Raw genomic sequence first — 21,590 nt, forward strand, 5'->3', positions numbered from 1 at the left:
TAGGCTAGCTATAAAGAAATAAAAGTTCCCATAATAGGGAAGGAAGAAGTAAAGCTTTCACTATGCACTGATGATATGATCCTATACTTAGAAAATCCTGAAAAATCCACAACAAAGTTACTACAACTAATAGATAAGTTCAGCAAAGAGGTGGGATACATGATTAATACACAAAAACTAACAACGTTTCTATACACTACTAATGAGCAATCTGAAGAGGAAATAAGAAAACAATTCCATTTATAATAGTGACTAAATATTTGGGAATAAACTTAACCAAGGACCTATATTCAGAAAACTACAAAACAGTGCTAAAAATAACAAAAAACAAAGAAAACTTAGATAAATGGAAGGATATTCGATGTTCATTTACTGGAAGACTAAATATCATTAAGATGTCAATTCCACCCAAACCAATTTACAGATCAAAGCAATCTCAATAAAAATCCAAACAGCCTTTTTTGCATGAATGTAAAACAATTATCCAATTTTTTGGAGGGGCAAGGTGTCCCAAATAGCCAAAATGTCTTTATTTTTTTTTTCTTCTAAAGCAGGATTTTATTCTAAAGCCTTGGATTTGAAAGCATAGCTCTAACTATATTAATGCTCTTGAAAATTCTTTTTTTTTCATCAAACTGTTATGTTTTTTTTTTCAAATTCTACTCAATTTATTCATTTTTTTAAAAAATATTACATTAAAAAATATGAGGTCCCCATTCACCCCCGCCGCCCCCCACCACCACCACTCACCCCACATTAACACTCTCCCCCATCATCATGACACATCCATTGCATTTGATGAGTACATCTCTGGGCATCGCTGCACCTCATGGCCTATGGTCCATACCATAGCCCACACTCTCCCACGTTCCATCCAGTGGGCCATGGGAGGACATACAATGTCCGGCAATTGTCCCTGCAGCACCACCCAGGACAACTCCAAGTCCCGAAAATGCCTCCACATCTCATCTCTTCCTTCCATTCCCCACACCTAGCAGCCACCATGTCCACTTTTTCCACACCAATCCCACATTTTCTTGATTATTAACCACAATAGTTCATGAATAGAATATCATTAAGTCCACTATAATCCTTACTGTATTCCTCCTTCCTGTGGAGCTTGGCTTGGTTGTGTCCATTCCACATCTATGTCAAGAGGGGGCTTAGATTCCACATGGATACTGGATACAATCCTCCTGCTTTCAGTTGTAGGCACTCTAGGCTCCCTGGTGTGGTGGTTGACATTCTTCAACTCCATGTTAGCTGAGTGGGGTAAGTCCAATAAATCAGAGTGTAGGAGCTGAAGTCTGCTGAGGCTCAGGGCCTGGCTATCATATTGTCAGTCCAGAGATTCAAATCCCCTAGATATATCTTAAACCCCAGCACCACCTACAATTCCAGTAAAGTAGCATGAAAGGCTTGTGAAAAGAGATCATATCTGAGTCCAGCTCCATCATGCAAAAACACCACCTCCAAAGAAGGGCCAACTGACATGGCAGTGAACTCCATCTGCCATGACCACAGAACCTGTGGGTCTCTTTAGCCCTCAAAAGAACCAAAACCTGGGTTGTATCTACTTTATCTGTCTCTGAGACTCTGCTCAGGTGTGCATAAGGGCAATCCTTCTGACAACCTCCAGACTGTTTTTTAGAGACTCATAGCCATATAAACTCATTTGTCCTTTCCATTTCCCCCTTGCTTTAGGTCAAAAAGCATTTTTAACTCCTGTTATTATATGTAGACAGGGATATTCTGCTGGTCCACGTTGAACCATTAATTCAAGGTCATTTTCTCATTATGTCATCAGCTGGTACTTGATAGTGATCCCTCAGTGCCAGGGAGGCTCATCCTTGGGTGTCATGTCCCACGCTGGGGGCAAGGCATTGCATTTAGATGCTGAGTCTGGCTTCAAAACTGGCCACATTTGAGTAACAAGGAGGCTGTCAGGAGGGAACTCTTAGGCACACTGCTGCTCTAGGCCTTGTTCTTATTTCAGGGGTATAGGCTCACAAACATAGTCATTAGTATCAGGGGCACACTGTTGGACCCTCATTCCTTCCTGGTCCTTACCGCTGCACCTGGGAGACTGCCGCTGCTCCCCTAGGGACCATAACAGAGCCCCTCCCCCCCAGCCAGGAACCCAGTACCCCCCCAGCTGTTTCCTTTAATCATTTCCACTATAAGTATATCTAAACATTTCCATGCACCCTGGACACATGCCCTGTATAACTCCCTGTCAACCATATATCACCTGTCAATAACATCCCATACCAGTATTCCTCCACTGCCATTGTTGAATCACTCTGTGATCCAAAACTTTCTGAAAAGTGAAGCCCAATATAATGTCAGGTTCCCTTACTAGTAAAATGGAATATAGCGATGAGTTTAAAGGTTAGATGTGGAATACATATTGATTTGGAAAAATTCTACATCCTATCTTTTTCTTTTCTTTTTCCTAAATATTGAGCTTCTCTTCACAAGAGCCCTAGATCACAGTAATTCATATATACAATATACAGTACTCCCACATATCCATTATAAAACCTTTTCCCTTCCACACCGATAATCTTTTAACTTATTCACATCATATTTACTGAAACTGATGTACAGATATTGAGACAATAGCTTTCAAACAAGGTAACATTTGTGTTTATATTGTGGTTTATACTTTAAGCTATACAGTTTTCTAAAATTTTTAGTTATCCTATGTTTTACATTATGGTTTACATTATTAGTCTGTCATCCCCTATATATTTTTGGTGTAATATTACCTGTTTTATATCCATCCTTGTGTACTCTTGTGAAACACTTCTTTTGCCCTCACATTTACTTTGGTTCCATCTATTCTATATCTATTTTCCCCTCCCCTTGGGGCCCACAGTGACAGTCAATCTTCATTTCTTGAGGAGCCATGTTCAGAGATACTTGCAACAGTGTTGAGGGCTTGACTTGCTCAACTGCCATAACGCCCTGGGAGCCACCATTTCTCTTGAGAAATACAGTTCCCTCTATTTAATGGCATTAGTCCTCCCCAGGATGTGGGTCTACCTTCACTCTCATTATATGGGTCTCTACCCAATGGTAAAACCCACTCTGACAAAATGAGCATTCAGATATTCACTAGGAGTCTGTCCTGCATCAGATTATCCCCTTTGAGTATCTTAAACAGGTAACTTTCCTAATTGTATTTTCAAAAGGTTTTCTCAGCATTATATTCTCAACCAACACCTGAAAATCTCCTATGTTCGTATGTTGCCCCACCTTTCCCTGAATTTCTTGGGCAATATTACCTATCTGGTCATCCCTAGCCCCCCTCAAATCGGCAAAGCCCCACCCAAAGGTAACCCTATGCCCCCATTTTATCTCTTCCTTGTACACATACTTACCTCCAGCTTATCATAGATTTCGCCCATGTAGATGTCAGCTTACATCCTTCCTCTACCCCCGATTTCGTGTAAGCCTATCTTCCGGTCTCTAGCTCTATGAGGCAGCTTGCTTATTTCATATCATTGAGGTCATGTAGTATTTGTCCTTCAATGCCTGGGTTGCTTCACTCAACATAAGGTTCTCAAGATTCATCCATGTTATCACATGTGTTTATAGAGCATTTGTTCTTAAAGCCGAGTAGGATTCCATTGTATGTGTATACCACATTTTATTGATCCACTCATCTGTTGATGGGCATTTGGGTTGATTCCAACTTTTGGCGACAGTGAACAATGCTGCTATGAACATTGGTGTGCATATATCAGTTTGTGTCCTTGTTTTCAGTTCTGCTGAGTATATACCCAGCAGTGTATGAATGTTCCCATTTCTTCACATCCTCTCCAGCATTTGTATTCTTCTGTTTTTTTCATAGCTGCCAATCTTATGGGAGTAAGATGGTATCTCATTGTAGTTTTGACTTGCATTTGCCTGATAGCTAAAGATTTGGAGCATTTTTTCATGGGCTTTTTAGCCATTTGTATTTCTTCTTTGGAGAAGTGTCTGCTTAAATCTTTTTCCCATTTTTTAAATGGGTTGTTTATCTTTTTATTTTGAAGATATAGGAGTTCTTTATATATGCAAGTTATAAGTCTCTTATCGGATATATGGTTGCCAAATATTTTCTACCACTGTGTAGGCTCCCTTTTTACTTTCTTGACCAATTCCTTTGAGGTGCAGAAGGCTTTAATTTTGAGGAAGTCCCATTTATCTATTTGTTCTTTTGCTGCTCGTGCTTTTGGTGTGATGGTCATGAAGCCATTTCCTATTACAAGGTCTTGTAGATATTTCCCTACACTGCTTTCCAAGGTCTTTATGCTCTTGGTTCTGATATTTAGGTCTTTGATCCATCTTGAGTTGATCTTTGTATAAGGTGTGAGATGGTAAACCTCTTTCATTCTTCTAAGTATGGATATCCAGTTCTCCAGGCACCATTTGTTGAAGAGGCCATTCTCTCCCAGTTGAGAGGGTTTGGTGGCTTTATCGAATATTATAGGGCTATATATATGAGGTTCTATATCAGAACTTTCAATTCGATTCCATTGGTCTGTGTGTCTCTCCTTATGCCAATACCATGCTGTTTTCACTACTGTAGCTTTGTAGTATGTTTTGAAGTCAGGTAGTGTGATTCCTCCAATTTCGTTTTTCTTTTTCAATATGTCTTTGGCTATTCGGGGCCTCTTTCCTTTCCAAATAAATTTCATAGTTAGTTTTTCTAGTTCCTTAAAGAAGGCTGTGCTGATTTTTATTGGGATTGCATTGAATGTGTAGATCAGCTTTGGTAGGATAGACATCTTAATAATATTTAGTCTTCCTATCCATAAACAGGGAATATTCTTCCATTTATTTAGGTCTTCTTTGATTCCCTTTAACAGTCTTGTATAGTTCCGTTGTTTAGTTAAATTTATTCCTAGGTATTTGATTTTTTATTTACTATTGTGAATGGTATTTGTTTCTTGATTTCCTCCTGATCTTGCTCATTATTGGTGTACAGAAATGCTACTGATTTTTGCGCATTGATCTTATAACCTGCAACTTTACTAAACTCATTTATGAGTTCTAGAAGCTTTGTTGTAGACCTCTCAGGGTTTTCTATGTATAGGATCATGTCATCTGTAAATAATGATATTTTGACTTCTTCCTTTCCAATTTGAATGCCTTTTATATCTGGTTCTTGCCTCAGTGCTCGAGCAAGTACTTCTAAGACAATGTTAAATAGAAGGGGAGTGAGTGGGCATCCTTGTCTTGTTCCTGACTTTCAAGGGAAGGATTTTAGGATTTCTCCATTGTAAATGATGTTGGCTGTAGGTTTTTCATATATACTCTTTATCATGTTCAAAAAATTTCCTTGTATTCCGATCTTTTGGAGTGTTTTTATCAAGAAAGGGTGCTGTATTTTGTCAGATGCTTTTTCTGCATCTATAGATATAATCATGTGATTTTTTTCCTTCAATCTGTTTATATGTTGTATTACGTTGATTGATTTTCTTATGTTGAACCATCCCTGCATACCTGGAATGAATCCCATTTCATCGTGGTATATAATTCATTTAATGTGTTGTTGAATACGATTAGCAAGTATTTTGTTAAGTATTTTGTGTCTAGGTTCATTAGAGAAATTGGTCTGTAATTTTCCTTTCTTGTGGTGTCTTTGTTTGGCTTTGGTACTAGGGTAATGTTGGCATCATAGAAGGAGTTAGGCAATGTTTCTTCTGTTTCGATTTTTTGGAAGAGTTTCAGTGGGATTGGTGTTAGTTCTTTCCGGAATGTTTTGTAGAATTCACCTGTGAAGCCATCTGGCCCTGGGCTCTTCTTAGTTGCGAGGTTTTTAGTGACTGGTTCAATCTCTTTACTTGTGATTGGTTTGCTGAGATCATCAGTTTCTTCTTTCATCAATATGGACTGCTTATGTGTTTCTAGGAATTTGTCCATTTCCTCTGAATTGTCATTTTTGTTGGAATATAGTTTTTCAAAGTATCCTCTTATTATAGTCTTTATTTCTGTGGGGTCAGTGATGATATCTCCTTTCTCATTTCTTATTTTATGTATTTGCATCTTCTCTCTTTTTTTCTTTGTTAGTCTCACTAAAGGTTTGTCAATTTTATTGATCTTCTCAGAAAACCAGCTCTTGGTATTGTTTATCTTTTCAAGTGCTTTCTTGGTTTCTATTTCATTTAGTTCTGCTCTTATCTTTGTTATTTCCTTCTTCTTCTTCCTGTGGGATTACTTTGTTGTTGTTGTTTTTTCTAATTCCTCCAAATTTTTGTTCTTTCTTCTTTTTTGATGTATGAATTTATGGCTATAAATTTCCCTCTCAGTACTGCCTTTGCTGCATCCCATAAATTTTGGTATGTTGTGTTATCATTATCATTTGTTTCAAGGTAGTCATTGATTTCTTTTGAGATTTCCTCTTTGACCCACTGTTTTTCTAAGAGTGTGCTGTTTAATTTCCATATCTTGGTGTGAAATCTGGGCCTCTGGCCCTTGCAGATTTTCAGCTTCACTCCACTATGATCAGAGATATTATTTTGTATGATTTCAATCTTTCTGAATTCATTAAGCCCTTCTTTGTGGCCTAGCATATGGTCTATCTTGGAGAATGATCCATGTGCACTTGAGAAAAATGTATATCCTGCTGTGTTTGGGTGTAATGATCTGTATATGTCTATTAGATCCAGCTCCTCTAATATACTGTTCAAATATTTTGTTTCTTTAGTGATTCTCTTTTGAGATGTTCTGTCCAGAGTTGATAGTGGTGTATTAAAATCCCCCACTATAATTGTAGATGCATCTATTCTTTCACTTACTTTTCCCATGTTTCCCTCATGTATTTAGAGGCACCCTTGTTAGGAACATAAATATTTATGATTGTTTGTTCTTCTTGACAGAGTGTCCCTTTCACTAATATGTAGTATCCTTCTTTGTCTCTCACAATTGTTTCACATTTAAAGTCTATTTTGTCTGATATTAATATAGCTACTCTTGCCTTTTTTTGGTTATTGTTTGCTTGTAAGATTGTTTTCCAACCATTCACTTTCAGCCTCCATGAATCTCTGGGTCTAAGATGTGTCTCTTGTAGACAGCATATAGATGGGTCATATTTCCTTATCCAACGTCCCAGTCTGAATCTTTTGATAGGTGAGTTTAATCCATTGACATTCAGTGTTATTACTTTCAAGAAATTATTTATGTTAGCCACATTTTGATTGGTCTTGTGTTTGTCATATTTTATTTGTTTGTTTTTCTTCTCTTTTTGTCTTTTTTGTTGCTCTTACACTCTCCCCCAACTCTGCCTGTCCTGTTTTTTCCTCTCTTCCTGCAGAACTCCCTTTAGAATTTCTTGAAGGGGAGGTTTCTTGTTGGCATACTCTTTCAATTTCTGTTTATCTGTGAATATTTTGAACTCTCCATCATTTTTGAATGATAGTTTAGCTGGATAGAGTATTTTTGGTTGGAAATTTTTTTCTTTTAGTACCTTGACTATATCATACCACTGCCTTCTTGCCTCCATGGTTTCAGATGAGAAATCAGCACTGAATCTTATGGAGCTTCCCTTGTATGTGATGGTTTTCTTTTCTCTTGCTGCTTTTAGAATTTTCTCTCTGTCTTGAGCATTGGATAATTTGAGAAGTATATGTCTTGGGGTGTGCCTGTTGGGGTTTATGATGTTTGGGGTGCACTGTGCTTCTTGGATATGTACATCTGTCTCTCTTAGTAGATTTGAGAAGTTTTCTGCAATTATTTCCTATAACACTCCTTCTGACCCCTTTTTCCCTTCTCTTCTCCTTCTAGGATGCCTATAATACGTATGTTTGTGCATTTTGCATTGTCATTCAGGTCCCTAAGTCCTAGCTGGATTTTTTGTATCTTTTTATTGATCAATCTACTATCTGTTTGATTTCCGATGTACTGTCTTCCACATCACTAATTCTCTGCTCTGCCTCTTCTAATCTGCTGCTATTTGCTGTGAGTGTATTTTTGATTTCTTGAACTGTGGTGTTCATTCCCATCATATCTGTTATCTTTTTACATATGTCTGCAATTTCCCCTCCAAGTGTTGTCTTCATATTGTTAACCTCTTCCTTTACTTCATTAAATTTGTCTCTGATATATGTTCTGAGATCTTTAATTACTTGTTGAAGTTCTGCTCCCCTTCCTGGTTTTTAGTTTGTTCATTGGATTCAGCCATGTTTTCCTGATTACTGGTTTGGTTTGCAGATTTTTGTTGCTGGTCATCATTTTATCTTGACAGGTTTAATCAGTTCCTTAGCTTCTTTGTCTAGTCTTGGGGATTAATTAGCTGTTGTTTTTGTGTAAGTGTTATATCTTCTCTTTGTCACTTTGTTCTTCTTATTCTAATTTCTTATTGCTGGCTGAGTTCACTTTGAAGAAAAGTATTAGGGCCAGGGAAAGGCAATTGTGTAAGAAAGGAAAATGTGTAAAGTAGTATTGGTAATAAATGTTAACAGAGCAACAATATGAGATCTGGGAGGATGGATATTAGATTCATGTAAGTTGTGTGGAGTTATAGCAGTAAGTAGAGTACCTATAATGAGGTAGTCGACTGAATATGGGAGAAATATTGTGTGAATTAAAAAGCTAGTGTTTTTGTGAGAGAGGGAAAGAGAAAAAAAAGGCAATAGTTTCAAGAGTGGATAAAAGACAGAAAATAAAACCAAGGTATTAGAAATTAAGAGTTAGACAATTTGGGGATCAAAGAAAGGGAGGTGGAATATAGGAGAGACAGTAGATGATGGAGGATATCAAGATGTGGGGGAAAGGGGAAAGTGTAGGTAGCCAAAATCAATTCACATAGAAATGAGGCAAAGGAGGATGAGGAAACCCAGAAACTGTGAGGTGTTCCCTTCAGAACCTTCCCACCAAATCGATGTCCAGACACCTCCTGCCCTGAAAAATTCCAAAACAGTCTGGTCCCAAAGAATTTCCAACACTTCCCAGCCACTTCTTTGCAGGAGAGATTATCAGGTGCACTCACTCAACCACCATCTTGCCCCACCATCTTGAAAATTCTTTATCTCTGTAGTCAGTGACTGGATTTTTTTTCCATGGCCAAAAGTCATACATATCTTCACGCCATAGGTTCCTCTCTTCATAAGAATTCTTCCTTCCCAATCCCAGCCTTCTCTAAAGATCTGGGCAAAGCAAGGATTTTAGAAGTCTGGGTCTTAGCAACCACTCCACCCCAGACTTGAGGCAGGACTTTACAACCCAAAATGTCTTTAAAAAGAAGAATGAGGTTGGAGGATTCTCACTTTCTGATTTTAAAGCATATTACTTAGCTACAGTGGTTTAAAAAAAAGAAAACAGCTGCAGTGTACTAGCATAGAAACAGACAGATTGACCAATGGAACTGAATCAAGAACTCAGAAATAGACCCTCACATCTACAGTCAAGTGATTTTCACAGTGACCACACTCTCAGGCGCTCCCAGCTAGGCAAGAAAAGTCTGTTCAATAAATGATTATTGGAGAACTGTATATCTATACCCAAAAGAAAGAGAGAGGACTCCTATCTCATACCTTATAAAAAATTAACTCAAAACAGTTGAAGTACCTAAATATAAAAATGGTAACCATAAAACTCCTAAAGTATATGTAAGAAAACATCTTCAAGACCTTGTGGTATGAAGTCATTTTTTAAACCTTATTTCCAAAGCACGAGCAATAAAAGAAAACATAACTAAATGGAACCTCAAAATTCAACACTTTTGTACCTCAAAGAACTTTGTCTCTTAAAAGTGTTAAAAAGGAAGCTGACCCAAAGCAAGAAAATATTTGGAAATCACATATCTGATAAGGGGTTAATATCCATGATATTTAAAGTGAAGCAATGACTCAGCAATAAAAACACAAACTACCTGATTAAATCATGGACAGAAGTCTTGAAAGTGCAGTTGGTCAAAGAAGAAATACGAATGGCAAAAAAAAATGTTCAATATCACTAAAAATTAGAAAAATGCAAAACTAAATATAGTCAGATATTTCACACTTACTAGAATTGCCACTATTAAAAAGCCTTAAAAAGGTAAATGTTGGAGAGGATTTGTGGAGAGACAGGAATGCTTATTCACTGTTGGTGGGAATATAGAATGGTACAGCCACTGTGGCTGTTCCTAAGAAAATGGAATATAGATTTGCAGGTGAACTGGCAATATTACTAGCTATATACCCAGAAGAACTGAGAGCAGTGACATGAATGGACATCTGCACCCTGATGTTCACAATGGCATTATTCATGATTGCCAAAAGATGGAAACAACCCAGGCATCCTTCAATCCATGAGCAGATAAACAAATTGTGGTATATAATACAATAGAATATTATGCAGCTGTAAGAAGAAATGGAGCCATGAAGCATGTGATAACATGAATGATCGTGGAGGACATTACAATGAGTGTAGCAAGCCTGATACAAAAGAACAAATATTGTATGATTATGCTATTATGAACTAAATACATAGTGTAAACTCATGAAATTTATAATTAGAATATAAGTCACCAGAAAATAGAATGAGAGTATATAATGGAAAGCTGAAGATTAATCTGCAGATTTGGTAAAAAAAAAAAAAAAAAAAAGTGGTTTTTAAATCTTGTGTATGACAGTGGTTGAAAGGAAATGTCTAAGGTCATGTATATTACTTGAAGGAAAGCTGAAATATGTACTGTATAATCATGTGAAATATGTACTGTATAACATGGTACTGTATAATCTAGTGAAACCACAAGTAAAATGTGAATATGGGTGATTTATATATATGACTTTTTTGCAAAATATGAATATAAAATAACTAGAAAGATAGAAACAATAGAACCTATGTACAGCAGGGGAAGCATAGAAAAGGTTCAGAGGTGATGAGTTTTGTTTATTTTTATTTATTATTGTTATTATTGGAATATTGAAAATGCTCTAAAAGTGATTGAAATGATGAATGCACAACTATGTAGTTATATCAAATACTATTGTTGTATACTTAAGATGGACATGCATTATTAATGTGCATCAATAAAATTGATTTGCTTTAAAAAAAAATGTCCCATCTACAATAGTACCACATCCACAGGAAAAGATTAACTAAATACATACTTTCCTGGGGTCCATACAGCTTCAAATTCTCACAGCCATAAAAAAAATAATAAGTTCTGATACTGATACTTACATTACTTGGATGAACTTTGAAGACATCATATTGTGTGAAATAGACAGACACAACAGGACAAATATTGTATGATATCATGCATATGAAATAATCAGAATGTGCAAATTCATAGATTTAGAAATTAGAATACAGATTTACAAGGTAGATGTGGAGATGGGGAATGAATACAGTATTATTGTTTGGTGTGAGAGAAAAATTTTTATATGGGATGGTGGTGCTCATTCTTTGTCAATGTAATATAAAAAATTCTGAATTATATAATTATATACTTGAATATGGAAAATATGGGAAATTTTATGTAGTATATATATTATGTTGATAAATATTTTAAAAACACCTCTTTCCCCCAAAATGTCACATATTGTATATTTCCATTTATATAACATTCTTGAAAAGACAAAATATGGAAATTGGGACTAGATTAGTGGTTGCCAGAGATTACTGTTTGGAGGGGAAGGTTGGTTTAAGTGTAAATAGTTAGCATGTGGGAAATCTTTCTGGTGATGTGATAGTTCTGTATCTTTATGTTGTGGTGGTTATATGAGTCTACTGATGTGATAAAATAACAGAGAACTATACACCAAGACAGAATGATCTAAAAATAGTGTAGAATGTTGTCATCTAACTAAATGACCTAAGATTTTAAAAACTATCATTTACGAACTGTTTAAAAAGTCCAGGATGGCTTTACAGGACATATACAAGACATTTGAGAATTCTGAAATAAGCAACTAACCTGATACTTGGAGTTCCCAGGTGGCCTCCTGGTAATATGTCTGGGAACTGAATGAGCACCCATAGAGGCCAGCATCAGAGGGAGTGATGTCCTCCATCCTCAGGGAGACACGCCCATCCACAATGTAGTCCTTCAAGAGTTCAGTTCTCCCTCGATAGGTTGGCATCTGCATATCGTAGTGGTCTTTCCCATCACTGTAGAGGTGGACAACAGCAGAGAATTCATTCCTGAAGAACCGCACTTCCATGGCCTCTGCACTTGTCTCAGGAGAAATGAAGCAGGAAAATATTGCATCCTCCCCCACGGAGGCTTTGACATGCTTGTCTGGCCCAATCACCTGCCACTGGCCTGTGGGAGGAAAGAAAACAGATAACTAAACAAACACCATTTCAGTAAGCCCTACTCAGACTGGAGTGGACTGGTTATGTGTGTGTGGGTAGAATTCCATAACGATCTTAAATCAAAATCCAGGAATGTACATCTGTATATGCTCTTACACCTAAACAAAGTACTTCCACCTCTATCCTTCATGTGGTCCTCATAAAAAATCACATGAGATTTGTATTGCTAATACTCCCATTTATTTCAAGATAAGAAAACCAGTTCTCCTAGAGACTAAGATATCTAGAGGCAAAAGAGGAATGTCCCAATGTAGACCCTCTACTAGCATGGAAACTATATCCACCTTTCCTCCCACTTGCTAATTTGTGTCACTAAACACTCATGTCAGCCCCCTTTCATCTTCATTAAAAATCAAAGATGAAAACTTAAAAATTTTTAAATAAAGATGACCCATGTTGAATGATCCAGGAAACATTTGGCCTGGAAGAAACGTTATAGCAATGCCCATTTTACTTCTAGAACACCAGAGCCTCATAAATTCCCAGACAATGCTGTATATCTTCACCAGTACAGACAGGATATCCACATCTGCCCAATTAATTCTAGAAGGTTCTTCATTAGTCTGAAACAAAATATTTTTCATTATGGTTTCCTCATATTGGTCTTTCTGAATCTTTCTTATGTTAAGAAACTTAATTTGCTGTGATGCTAGTTTTATATGTCTACTTGGCTAGGCTATAGAACCAAATTATATAATCAAACACTAATCTAGGTTTTGCAGGGAAAGTATTTTATAGATGTGGTTAACAGCTACAATCAGATTGACTTTAAATAAATAATATTACCCTCAATAATGTGGGGGAGCCTCACTTAAATATTTGAAAAGTCTTTTTTTAATGTTTTTTTTTAACTTATTTCTCTCCCTCCCCCCAAATTGTCTGCTCTCTGTGTCCATTCACTATGTGTTCTTTTGTGACCGCTTCTCTCCTTATCAGTGGCACCAGGAATCTGTGTTTCTTTTCGTTGCGTCATCTTGTTATGTCAGCTCTCCGTGTGGATGGCGCCATTCTTGGGCAGGATGCACTCTTTCACGCTGGGCTGCTCTCCTTATAGGGCTCACTCCTTGCACGTGGGGCTCCCCCAAACGGGGGACACCACTGTATGGCACGTCGCTCCTAGCACGCATCAGCACTGCACATGGGCCAGCTCCACACAGGTCAAGGAGGCCCAGGGTTTGAATTGCGGACCTCCCATGTGGTAGGCGGATGCCCTATTCATTGGGCCAAGTCCACTTCCCTTGAAAAGTCTTTAGCAAAAACTCATGTTTCATAGAAAAGAAGAAATTATGAGTCAAGGCTGCATCATTGCTTCCAGTCAACAAAGATGGTGGTGTAAGATGCTCCAGGATTCTGCTCCCCCACAGAATCTTTGAACAACTAGCAAATAAACACTGACAAAATCAGACAGTGCTCTATATAACAGTTAAAGAGTGCAATACCTTGGTGAAACATAAATCAGGAAAACAGAACACAGAAGTGGTGGGACAGGCTCATAATGCCATTGTGGCTCCATGTTCACCCTGCCCCATGCACAATGTGGAATCAGTTTCCAATCTCACTATGCATCTCATGACCTGTTTTTGAGAAATCAAAGTAACTCCTATGTATGTATCAGGGTGCCTGTCTGTCCATGCCAAACTATTAGATGGCAACCTGGCGGAATGAAGCAGGACACTCCTCTCTGGCTGCCCTTCCCAGAACATGCCTTTCAGGTAGAAGAAGCTTGTAGATCACCAAAGCAATGTAAGAAACAATCAAATCAAACTGGCATGGTGGGGGAAATTCTGGGAAAATGGTGTTGAAGTAGGTAGGCAGAGGTCAACTCTGCCTGATTACTTCAAAAACAATGGAGGAAGGGCAAAAAGCTATCAAAGGGAGCTGGTTTGGTTCTCTGCAGAACAGGAGAGTGCTGTACATCATCTAGGAGGAAGGGACAGACAGACAAAGAGTTACTCATCCCCTTGAATGACACATATACCTCCACCCTAAGGAAAATGGCCTTGGTAAACCCTAACCCATGGTTCACTGTAGCCAACTGAGTGGGAAAGTACACTCCCTGAGAAGTAGAGGGGACTGGCAGAGGGTGGAAAGTAGTTTCTTCAGTAAGTTTGGAAAGCTGAGCCCTCTTCGAATCTCAAAATAACTTAGGTGAAATGGACAAATTTCTGGAAACACACATGTAGCTTACATTGGCAAAAGAGGAAATTGATGAACTCAACAGACCAATCACAAGTAACAAGATTAAATTAGTCATCAAAAACCTCTGAACTAAGAAAAACCCAGGACCAGGTGACTTTATAAGTGAATTCTACAAAGCTCTCTAGAAAGAACTAAACCCTTAAACTCTTCAAAGAAAGAGAAATGGAGAGAACATTGCCTAACTCATTCTATGATAAGTACCTTAGTACCAAACCACAAAAAGATGCCATGAGAAAAGAAAACTACAGTCCATCTTTCTAATGAATCTGGATGCTAAAATCCTCAACAAAAAAACACTCAACAAATGTTTCCAACAACACACCAAATGAATTGTACACTGTGATCAACTGTGTTGCATTCCTTGTATGGAAGGATGGTAAACCATAAGAAAATCAATCAATGTAATACACCACATTACCAGATCAACAGAAAAAAAAAAAACGTGATCATGTCTATTGATGCTAAAAACACATTTGACAAGATCAGCATATTTTCTTGACAAAAACACCTAAATAGGAATAGACAGAAACTTCCTCAGCATGATAAAAGGTATATATGAAAAACCCACAGCTAACATCATATTCAAAGTTAAAATGCTGAAGACTTTGCCTCCAAAATCTGGAACAGGACAAGGATGCCCACTGTCACTGCTCTCATTTAACATTGTGTTAGAAGTAATTGCTCAAGCACTTAGGCAAGGAAAAGAAATAAAAGGCATCCAAACCGAAGAGGAAGAAGTCAAAATCTCACTAGTTGCAGATGCATTTCCTATACATAGAAAGTCCTGAACATTATACAATAATGTGTCTAGACCTGATTAACTGAGTTCAGTATAATGGAAGAATATAAGATCAACATGCAAAAATTAGTTGCATTTCTGTACACCAAAAATGAGCAATCTGAGGAGGAAATAAAGAAAACAATTCCATTTACATTAGCAATTAAAGAATTAAATATCTTGGAATAAACTTAACTAAAGATGTAAAGAACTTGTACAGAAAATTACAAAGCATTGTTAAAAGTAAAAAAAGAAGACCTAAATAAATGGAAGAATATTCCTGTTCATGAATCAGAAGACTAAACATTTATATGTCTGACCTACACAAATTGATTTACAGATTTAATGCAATTCCATTAAAATTAGGGCAGCACTTTTTACTGAATTTGAAAAGCTAATTATGAAATTTATTTGGAAGGATAAGGGGCCCCAAATAGCCAAAAATATCTTGAAAAAGAGAGCTGAAATTGGAAGAATCATACTACATGACTTTAAAACATATACAGAACTACAGTTGTCAAAACTGCATGGTATTTGCGTAATGAGACATACTGACCAATGGAAAAGATTTGAGGATTCTGATAAAGATCCTCGCATATACAGTCAACTGTTATTTGACAAGGACACCAAGCCCTCTTAACTGGGAGAGAATGACCTCTTCAACAAATGGTCCTTGTGGAACAGGGTATCCATACCCAAAAGAATGAGAAAGGATCACAATCTCGTGTCTTATACAAACATTTATTCAAGATGAGTCAAAGGTTTAAATATAAGAATCAAGATCATAAAGCTCCTAGAAGAAAATACAAGGAAGCATCTATGACATCATGTAGTAGGAGATGTTTTCATAAGCTGTACACCCAAAACCTGACAACAAAAGAAAAAATTAGATAAATGGGACCTCCTCAAAATTCAAAATTTTGCACTTCACAGGAGTTTTTCAAGAAAGTGAAAAGGCAGCCTACTCAATGGGAGAAGATATTTGAAAACCATCTTTCTGATAAGGGCTTAAAATCCAGCAAATATATAAAAAAAAATCTAATGTCAAAAATTTTAAAAACATCCCATTTAATAAATGGGCAAAAGATTCAAATTGACAATTCTCCAGAGAAGAAATACAAATGACTAAAAGTCACATGAAAAGATGCTCAACCTCACTAGCTAGTAGGGAAATGCAAATCAGAACTACAATGAGATATTATTTTACTCCTAATAGATTGACAGCTATTGAAAAAAAAACAGAGGACTTCAAGGGTTGGAGAAGATGTAGAAGAAAGGAAACACTTATCCACTGCTAAGGGGAAGGTAAAACGGTGTAGCCATTGTGGAGGACAATTTGGCAGTCCTCAGGAAACTAACTATAGAACTGGCATATGATCCAGCAATCCTACTGCTGGGTGTATACCCAGAAAAAACAAAAACAGGGACGTGAACAGATACATGCACACCAAAATTCACAGTGGCATTATTCACTGTCACCAAAAGTTGGAAGCAACCTAAGTGTCCATCAACAAATAAATGGATAGGCAAATTGTGGTAAATACATACAATGGAATATTACTCAACTACAAGAAGGAATGCAGTATTAACACATGGGATAGCATGTATGACTCTTGAAGAGCTTATGTTGAGTGAAGCAAGCCAGTCACTGAAGGACAAATATTACATGACCTCAATGATATAACTTAAGCAAATTGGGCAGACTCACAGAGCTAGAGTCTGGAAGATAGGTTAAAAGGAGACAGAAAGGGAGTAGAGAGTGGCAAGCCAAAGCTCAACATGGGCAAAGTCTATGATAAGGTGGAAAGGTATAGTTAGGAGTGCAGTGATGTGATTGGGTTCTATGGTGCAGAAATATAAGGGGGAATAGGGGTTTGGTTGGACTGTCCATGGAACTGGGGGAAGGGTTGGAAGAAGGAGGAGGTGAACCCTGGGGATTGGCAGGTCTGTCATTAAAACATCAATGGTGGAATGTTATTTTAACAAATACGGCATGTGAGGGTAACTGGTGAAGGGCACCAGGGGTGGAGGGAATATGCAGGATATGATACACCTGGGCATACCTCTATGGAATATGAAAATGTTCATCTTGTCATACTGTGTAACCTCAGTGGGTGGAGACCCACATAACATACAAGAAAATATTAAACTCTCATCTGCGATAATTCTGCCATATTCTCAAGTAAAGCAGCAAGAATTTCTCAAGAACATAGGCAGTGCCTATTAAAAGAAAACAGACCAATATGTAAAGCCCCCAATATTATTGCATGTAACTATGAACCTCATTCTTCAAAACTTGAAATTTAGTGGTTACCATAGATTCCAGTGGGAAAGGGAGGGAAGAATAGGAAAAAAAATGGAACATATGTTATTTTTAGGGCATTAGACTTGTTCTGGGGAAGTGGACATGGATCAAGTAGTTGATCACATGCCTCATTCATGGGAGGTCCTGGGATCGCTTCCTGGTGTCTCTTGAAAAAAAAAAAAAAAAGGCAGAAAAAACTCAGGGAAGCTGACGTGGTTCAGTGCTTGAATACCAGCTTCCCATATTTAAGGTTCTGGGTTCAATTGCAAGCACCCAGGACCTCAATCACACAAACAACAGAAAAAAAAAACCAAAAAAAACAAAAACCCACAATTGCTCAATTGCTCCACATAATCTTGCATTAACAGATACAGGCCATTAAAATTCCATCAAAAACTATAAAAATATATGGTGCTAAATGTTAACCATAAAGTAAACCACTGACCATGGTTAGTAGCAATGAGTCAAAATTTGTACTTCAATTGTAACAAATGTACCATCCACATGTAAAATGTTATCAATAAGGGAGAGTAGAAAGGAGGGCTTTGGGTATATGGGAATTCCCTATATTTTCTATGGAAGTTTTCTGTAACCTAAAGCTTCTATGAAGATAAAGAAAGAAAAATGACATGGGAGAATATACAGAAGAAATTGTTACTTTACATAAAAGATAACAGATCTTACAGTGATGAAAGACACAACATATAAAAATTTATTTTATTTTTTGATTTTTGTTTTTTATTATTGTATTATATTTATTTTTATTCTTATTGTTTATTTTATTTTGTTATTTTTTTACTTTGTTTCTGGAGATATTTTGGATCATAGAAAGGTCACAACTGTGGCACAGAATGATCATTGGTGAAGGGTGTCAGTGATGGGGAGAAGCATGGGCAGGGGTGCACCTGGGGCATGCCTCTAAGGCATATGAATATGTTCAAGTGTTCATACTGGGAAGAGACTCACATGATAACAAAAAAATATTGAATTCCCATCCTGGGAAGTCTTGCTACATTCTAACATAGAGTGGCAAGAATCTGCCAAGTTCATGGACAGTGCCTAGCAAAGGAGGACAAATCATTACTCCAGGTCCTTGATTTTGGTGATTGTGTTTATGAACCTTTTCTTGTGAAATTGAAATTTAGCCTAGCATTATATACTGCCTAAGACCTACCTCCTGAAAGCCTCCTGTTGCTCAAATTTGGCCTCTCTCTAAGCCAAACTCATTATATAAATTCACTACCTTTCCACCTGTGTGGAACATGATACTAAGGGATGAGTTTCCCTAGCACCAAGGGATTATTGCCAAGTGCCAACTAACAAGGCATCTGGAAAGAGTCCTTGACAAAGCAGGGAAATATTAAATACAAATGAGTTTTTATGACTAAGAGATTTCAAAATGATTCAGGAGGTCATTGCAGAGGTTTATATTTGTATGTGTCTTGGCTGAATCTCATTGATTGCCACAGTAAATAATGCTTCAAACAGTGGGGCTCCTGAAGGTTCTAGACACATCTAGACTCTATAAGCAAGATATACAGTCACAGGAATTCAGCATCTTGTCAGTGAGCCTTATTTTGGAATTTATGCTCCCCAATGTAACAGACTCTAAAATTTTCTTAACACAGGGCACTTCTGCCCCCTTTTTTTCTTTTCCTTTTTCTTTTTTTATTTGGCATGTTTTTTTTTTAATTGAATTCTCAAAGTTTTCATAAAATAATATGATTTTTCTCTATTTTACAGTAAGAAGATTGGTATAAAGTGGATATATACTTTATTTTATTTAAACATATAGTTAGCACTATACTTGATAATTATATGTCCCAGACACTTACATCGTAGATCAATCCATGTGTCAGTGGAGGCCTGAATCTCAGCAGAGTTCCAACACCTACTCTTCACTTCATTGGGTTCACCCAGGACAACTAAGAAGGGGATGCTTATGGACAAAGACCGTCCCAGGAACAGAGAGTGTATATAACTGCAAGCAAAACAGTTCCATGCATCTGCCCAATGGGATCTAAGCCCCCTCTCAATTATAAAGAGTGGGCATCACCATCCCAAAACCCTCAATTTGGGGAATAAACAATGGACTAAAGTAAAATTATTATTATTCTATTACAGACTATTATTCTGATAATGCAAGAAATTTTATTATTGGTATAAAGGCAGTGGCCACCAGAGGTGCTGAGGGGAGGGAGAGGGAATAATAGCTGTAAGATGGGGGTATTTTTGGGATATTGGAATTGTACTGCATGACATTGCAATGATGGATATAAGTCATTATACATTTTGTCAAAACCTATAAAATTGTTTGGAGCAGAGTGTAACCTACACTGTAAATTATAGTCTGTTGCTAGTAGCAGTGCTTCAATGTTTGTTCCTCAACTGTAATAAATATACCACACTAATGAAAGATGTTAATGGGGGAAAGTGTGGAAGGGAAAAGGAGTGGAGTATATGGGAATCCCCTATATATTTATGCAACATTCATGTAATCTAAAGCTTCTTTAAAAATAAAGCAAAAAAAAGATATTCAGTAAAAATAACATTGGTAAATACATGGGAGAGAGAGAGAGTTGGGGTAGGTACAGTAATTGATAAAACAGGCAGGCAGATGTGGCTCAAGCAATTGAACTCCTGCCTACCACATGGGAGGAAACTCATTTGATTCCCAGTGTTTCCTAAAGAAGACAGTGAGCTGACACAATGGGCAGGTGCTGTGAGCTGATGCAACAAGATGACAGAACAAGAGACATGGGGAGGAGAAAATAATGAGAGCCACAGTGAGTTGGCTCAAGTGATTAGGCAATTCTCTCCCTCATCAGAAGTCCTGGGTTCTGGTCCCAGTACCTCCTAAAGAAATGAGTAAGATGAACAGACCCAGCAAGTGCAAACAATGAGGAGGTTGAGAAAAATTAATCAATCAACTTTTTTGAAAAATAGACTTTAAGTCCAAAACTGTCAAGGAACAAATGAAATTCATTATATACTGACAAAGGGTCCATCAACAAAAGATATAATACATGAATATGTACATAACTAACAATAGATGCTCAAAATAAAAGAAGCAATACTGACAAAGTTGAAGGGAGAATAAACAGTTCTACATTACTAGTATGAGACTTTAATGCACCATTTACATTAAGGAAAGATTATCTATGAAAGATTACTGAGGAAATAGAAGACTTGAGTAATGCCATATACCAACTAAACTTAACAGACATATATACAACACTTCACTCAACAATAACAAAATTCACATTCTTCTCCAGTCTATATGGGTCTATCTCCAGAAAGACCATATATTAGGCCAGAAAACAAGTCTTAATAATTTTAAAAGATTGAAATCATACAAAACTTTTCTCCAACCAGAATGTATTGAAGCTAGAAATCAATAAAAGAATGGGAAAACTCACAGATGTGGATATTAAAGCAACACACTCTTAAACAACCAAGTGATCAAAGAAAAAAATCAGAAAGGGAATTAGTAAAGATATTGAGGCAAATGAAAACAAAAACACAACATGCCAAAACTTATGGGATGCAGCAAAGGCAGTCATGAGAGGGAAATTTACAGCTCTAAATGCTTACATTACAAAAGAAGGAATTTCTCAAATCAGACACATAACCTCAAAACTGGAGGATCTAGAGAAGGAAGAGAAAACTAAACCTAAAGTCAATAGAAGGAATGAAATAATAAAGATTAGACTGGAGATAAATGAAATAGAGAATAAAAATACTAGAGATAATGCATAAAATCAAAATAGTTTTTTTAATATCCATAAAATTTACAATCCCTTTGCTAGACTGATAAGAAAAGAAAAAGGATTAAAATAAGTAATATCAGAAATGAGAGGAGGACATTACTACTGACCCCACAAAAATAAAAAGGGCTTTAAGAGGATACTATAAACAACTGCATGCCAACAAATTAGGCAACCTCGATGAAAAGGTCAAATTACTATTAGCACACAAACAACCTACACTGACACTAGAAGAAAGACAAGA

The 21,590-nt window shown here is 37.0% G+C and overlaps 1 protein-coding gene across 1 annotated transcript in view; it reads right to left on the reverse strand.

Moving 5' to 3' along the window:
• Positions 1-21,590, reverse strand: part of LOC101417762 (butyrophilin-like protein 3) — a 74,113-nt gene that overhangs the window by 46,623 nt on the left and 5,900 nt on the right. Inside the window, exon 2 of the mRNA XM_058283677.1 lies at positions 11,897-12,244. Within this exon, the coding sequence (XP_058139660.1) occupies positions 11,897-12,244 (348 nt within the window). The remainder of the gene's footprint in view (positions 1-11,896; positions 12,245-21,590) is intronic.

Source organism: Dasypus novemcinctus, chromosome 2 (assembly GCF_030445035.2).
Source record: "Dasypus novemcinctus isolate mDasNov1 chromosome 2, mDasNov1.1.hap2, whole genome shotgun sequence".
Classification (NCBI taxonomy): Eukaryota; Metazoa; Chordata; class Mammalia; order Cingulata; family Dasypodidae; genus Dasypus; species Dasypus novemcinctus.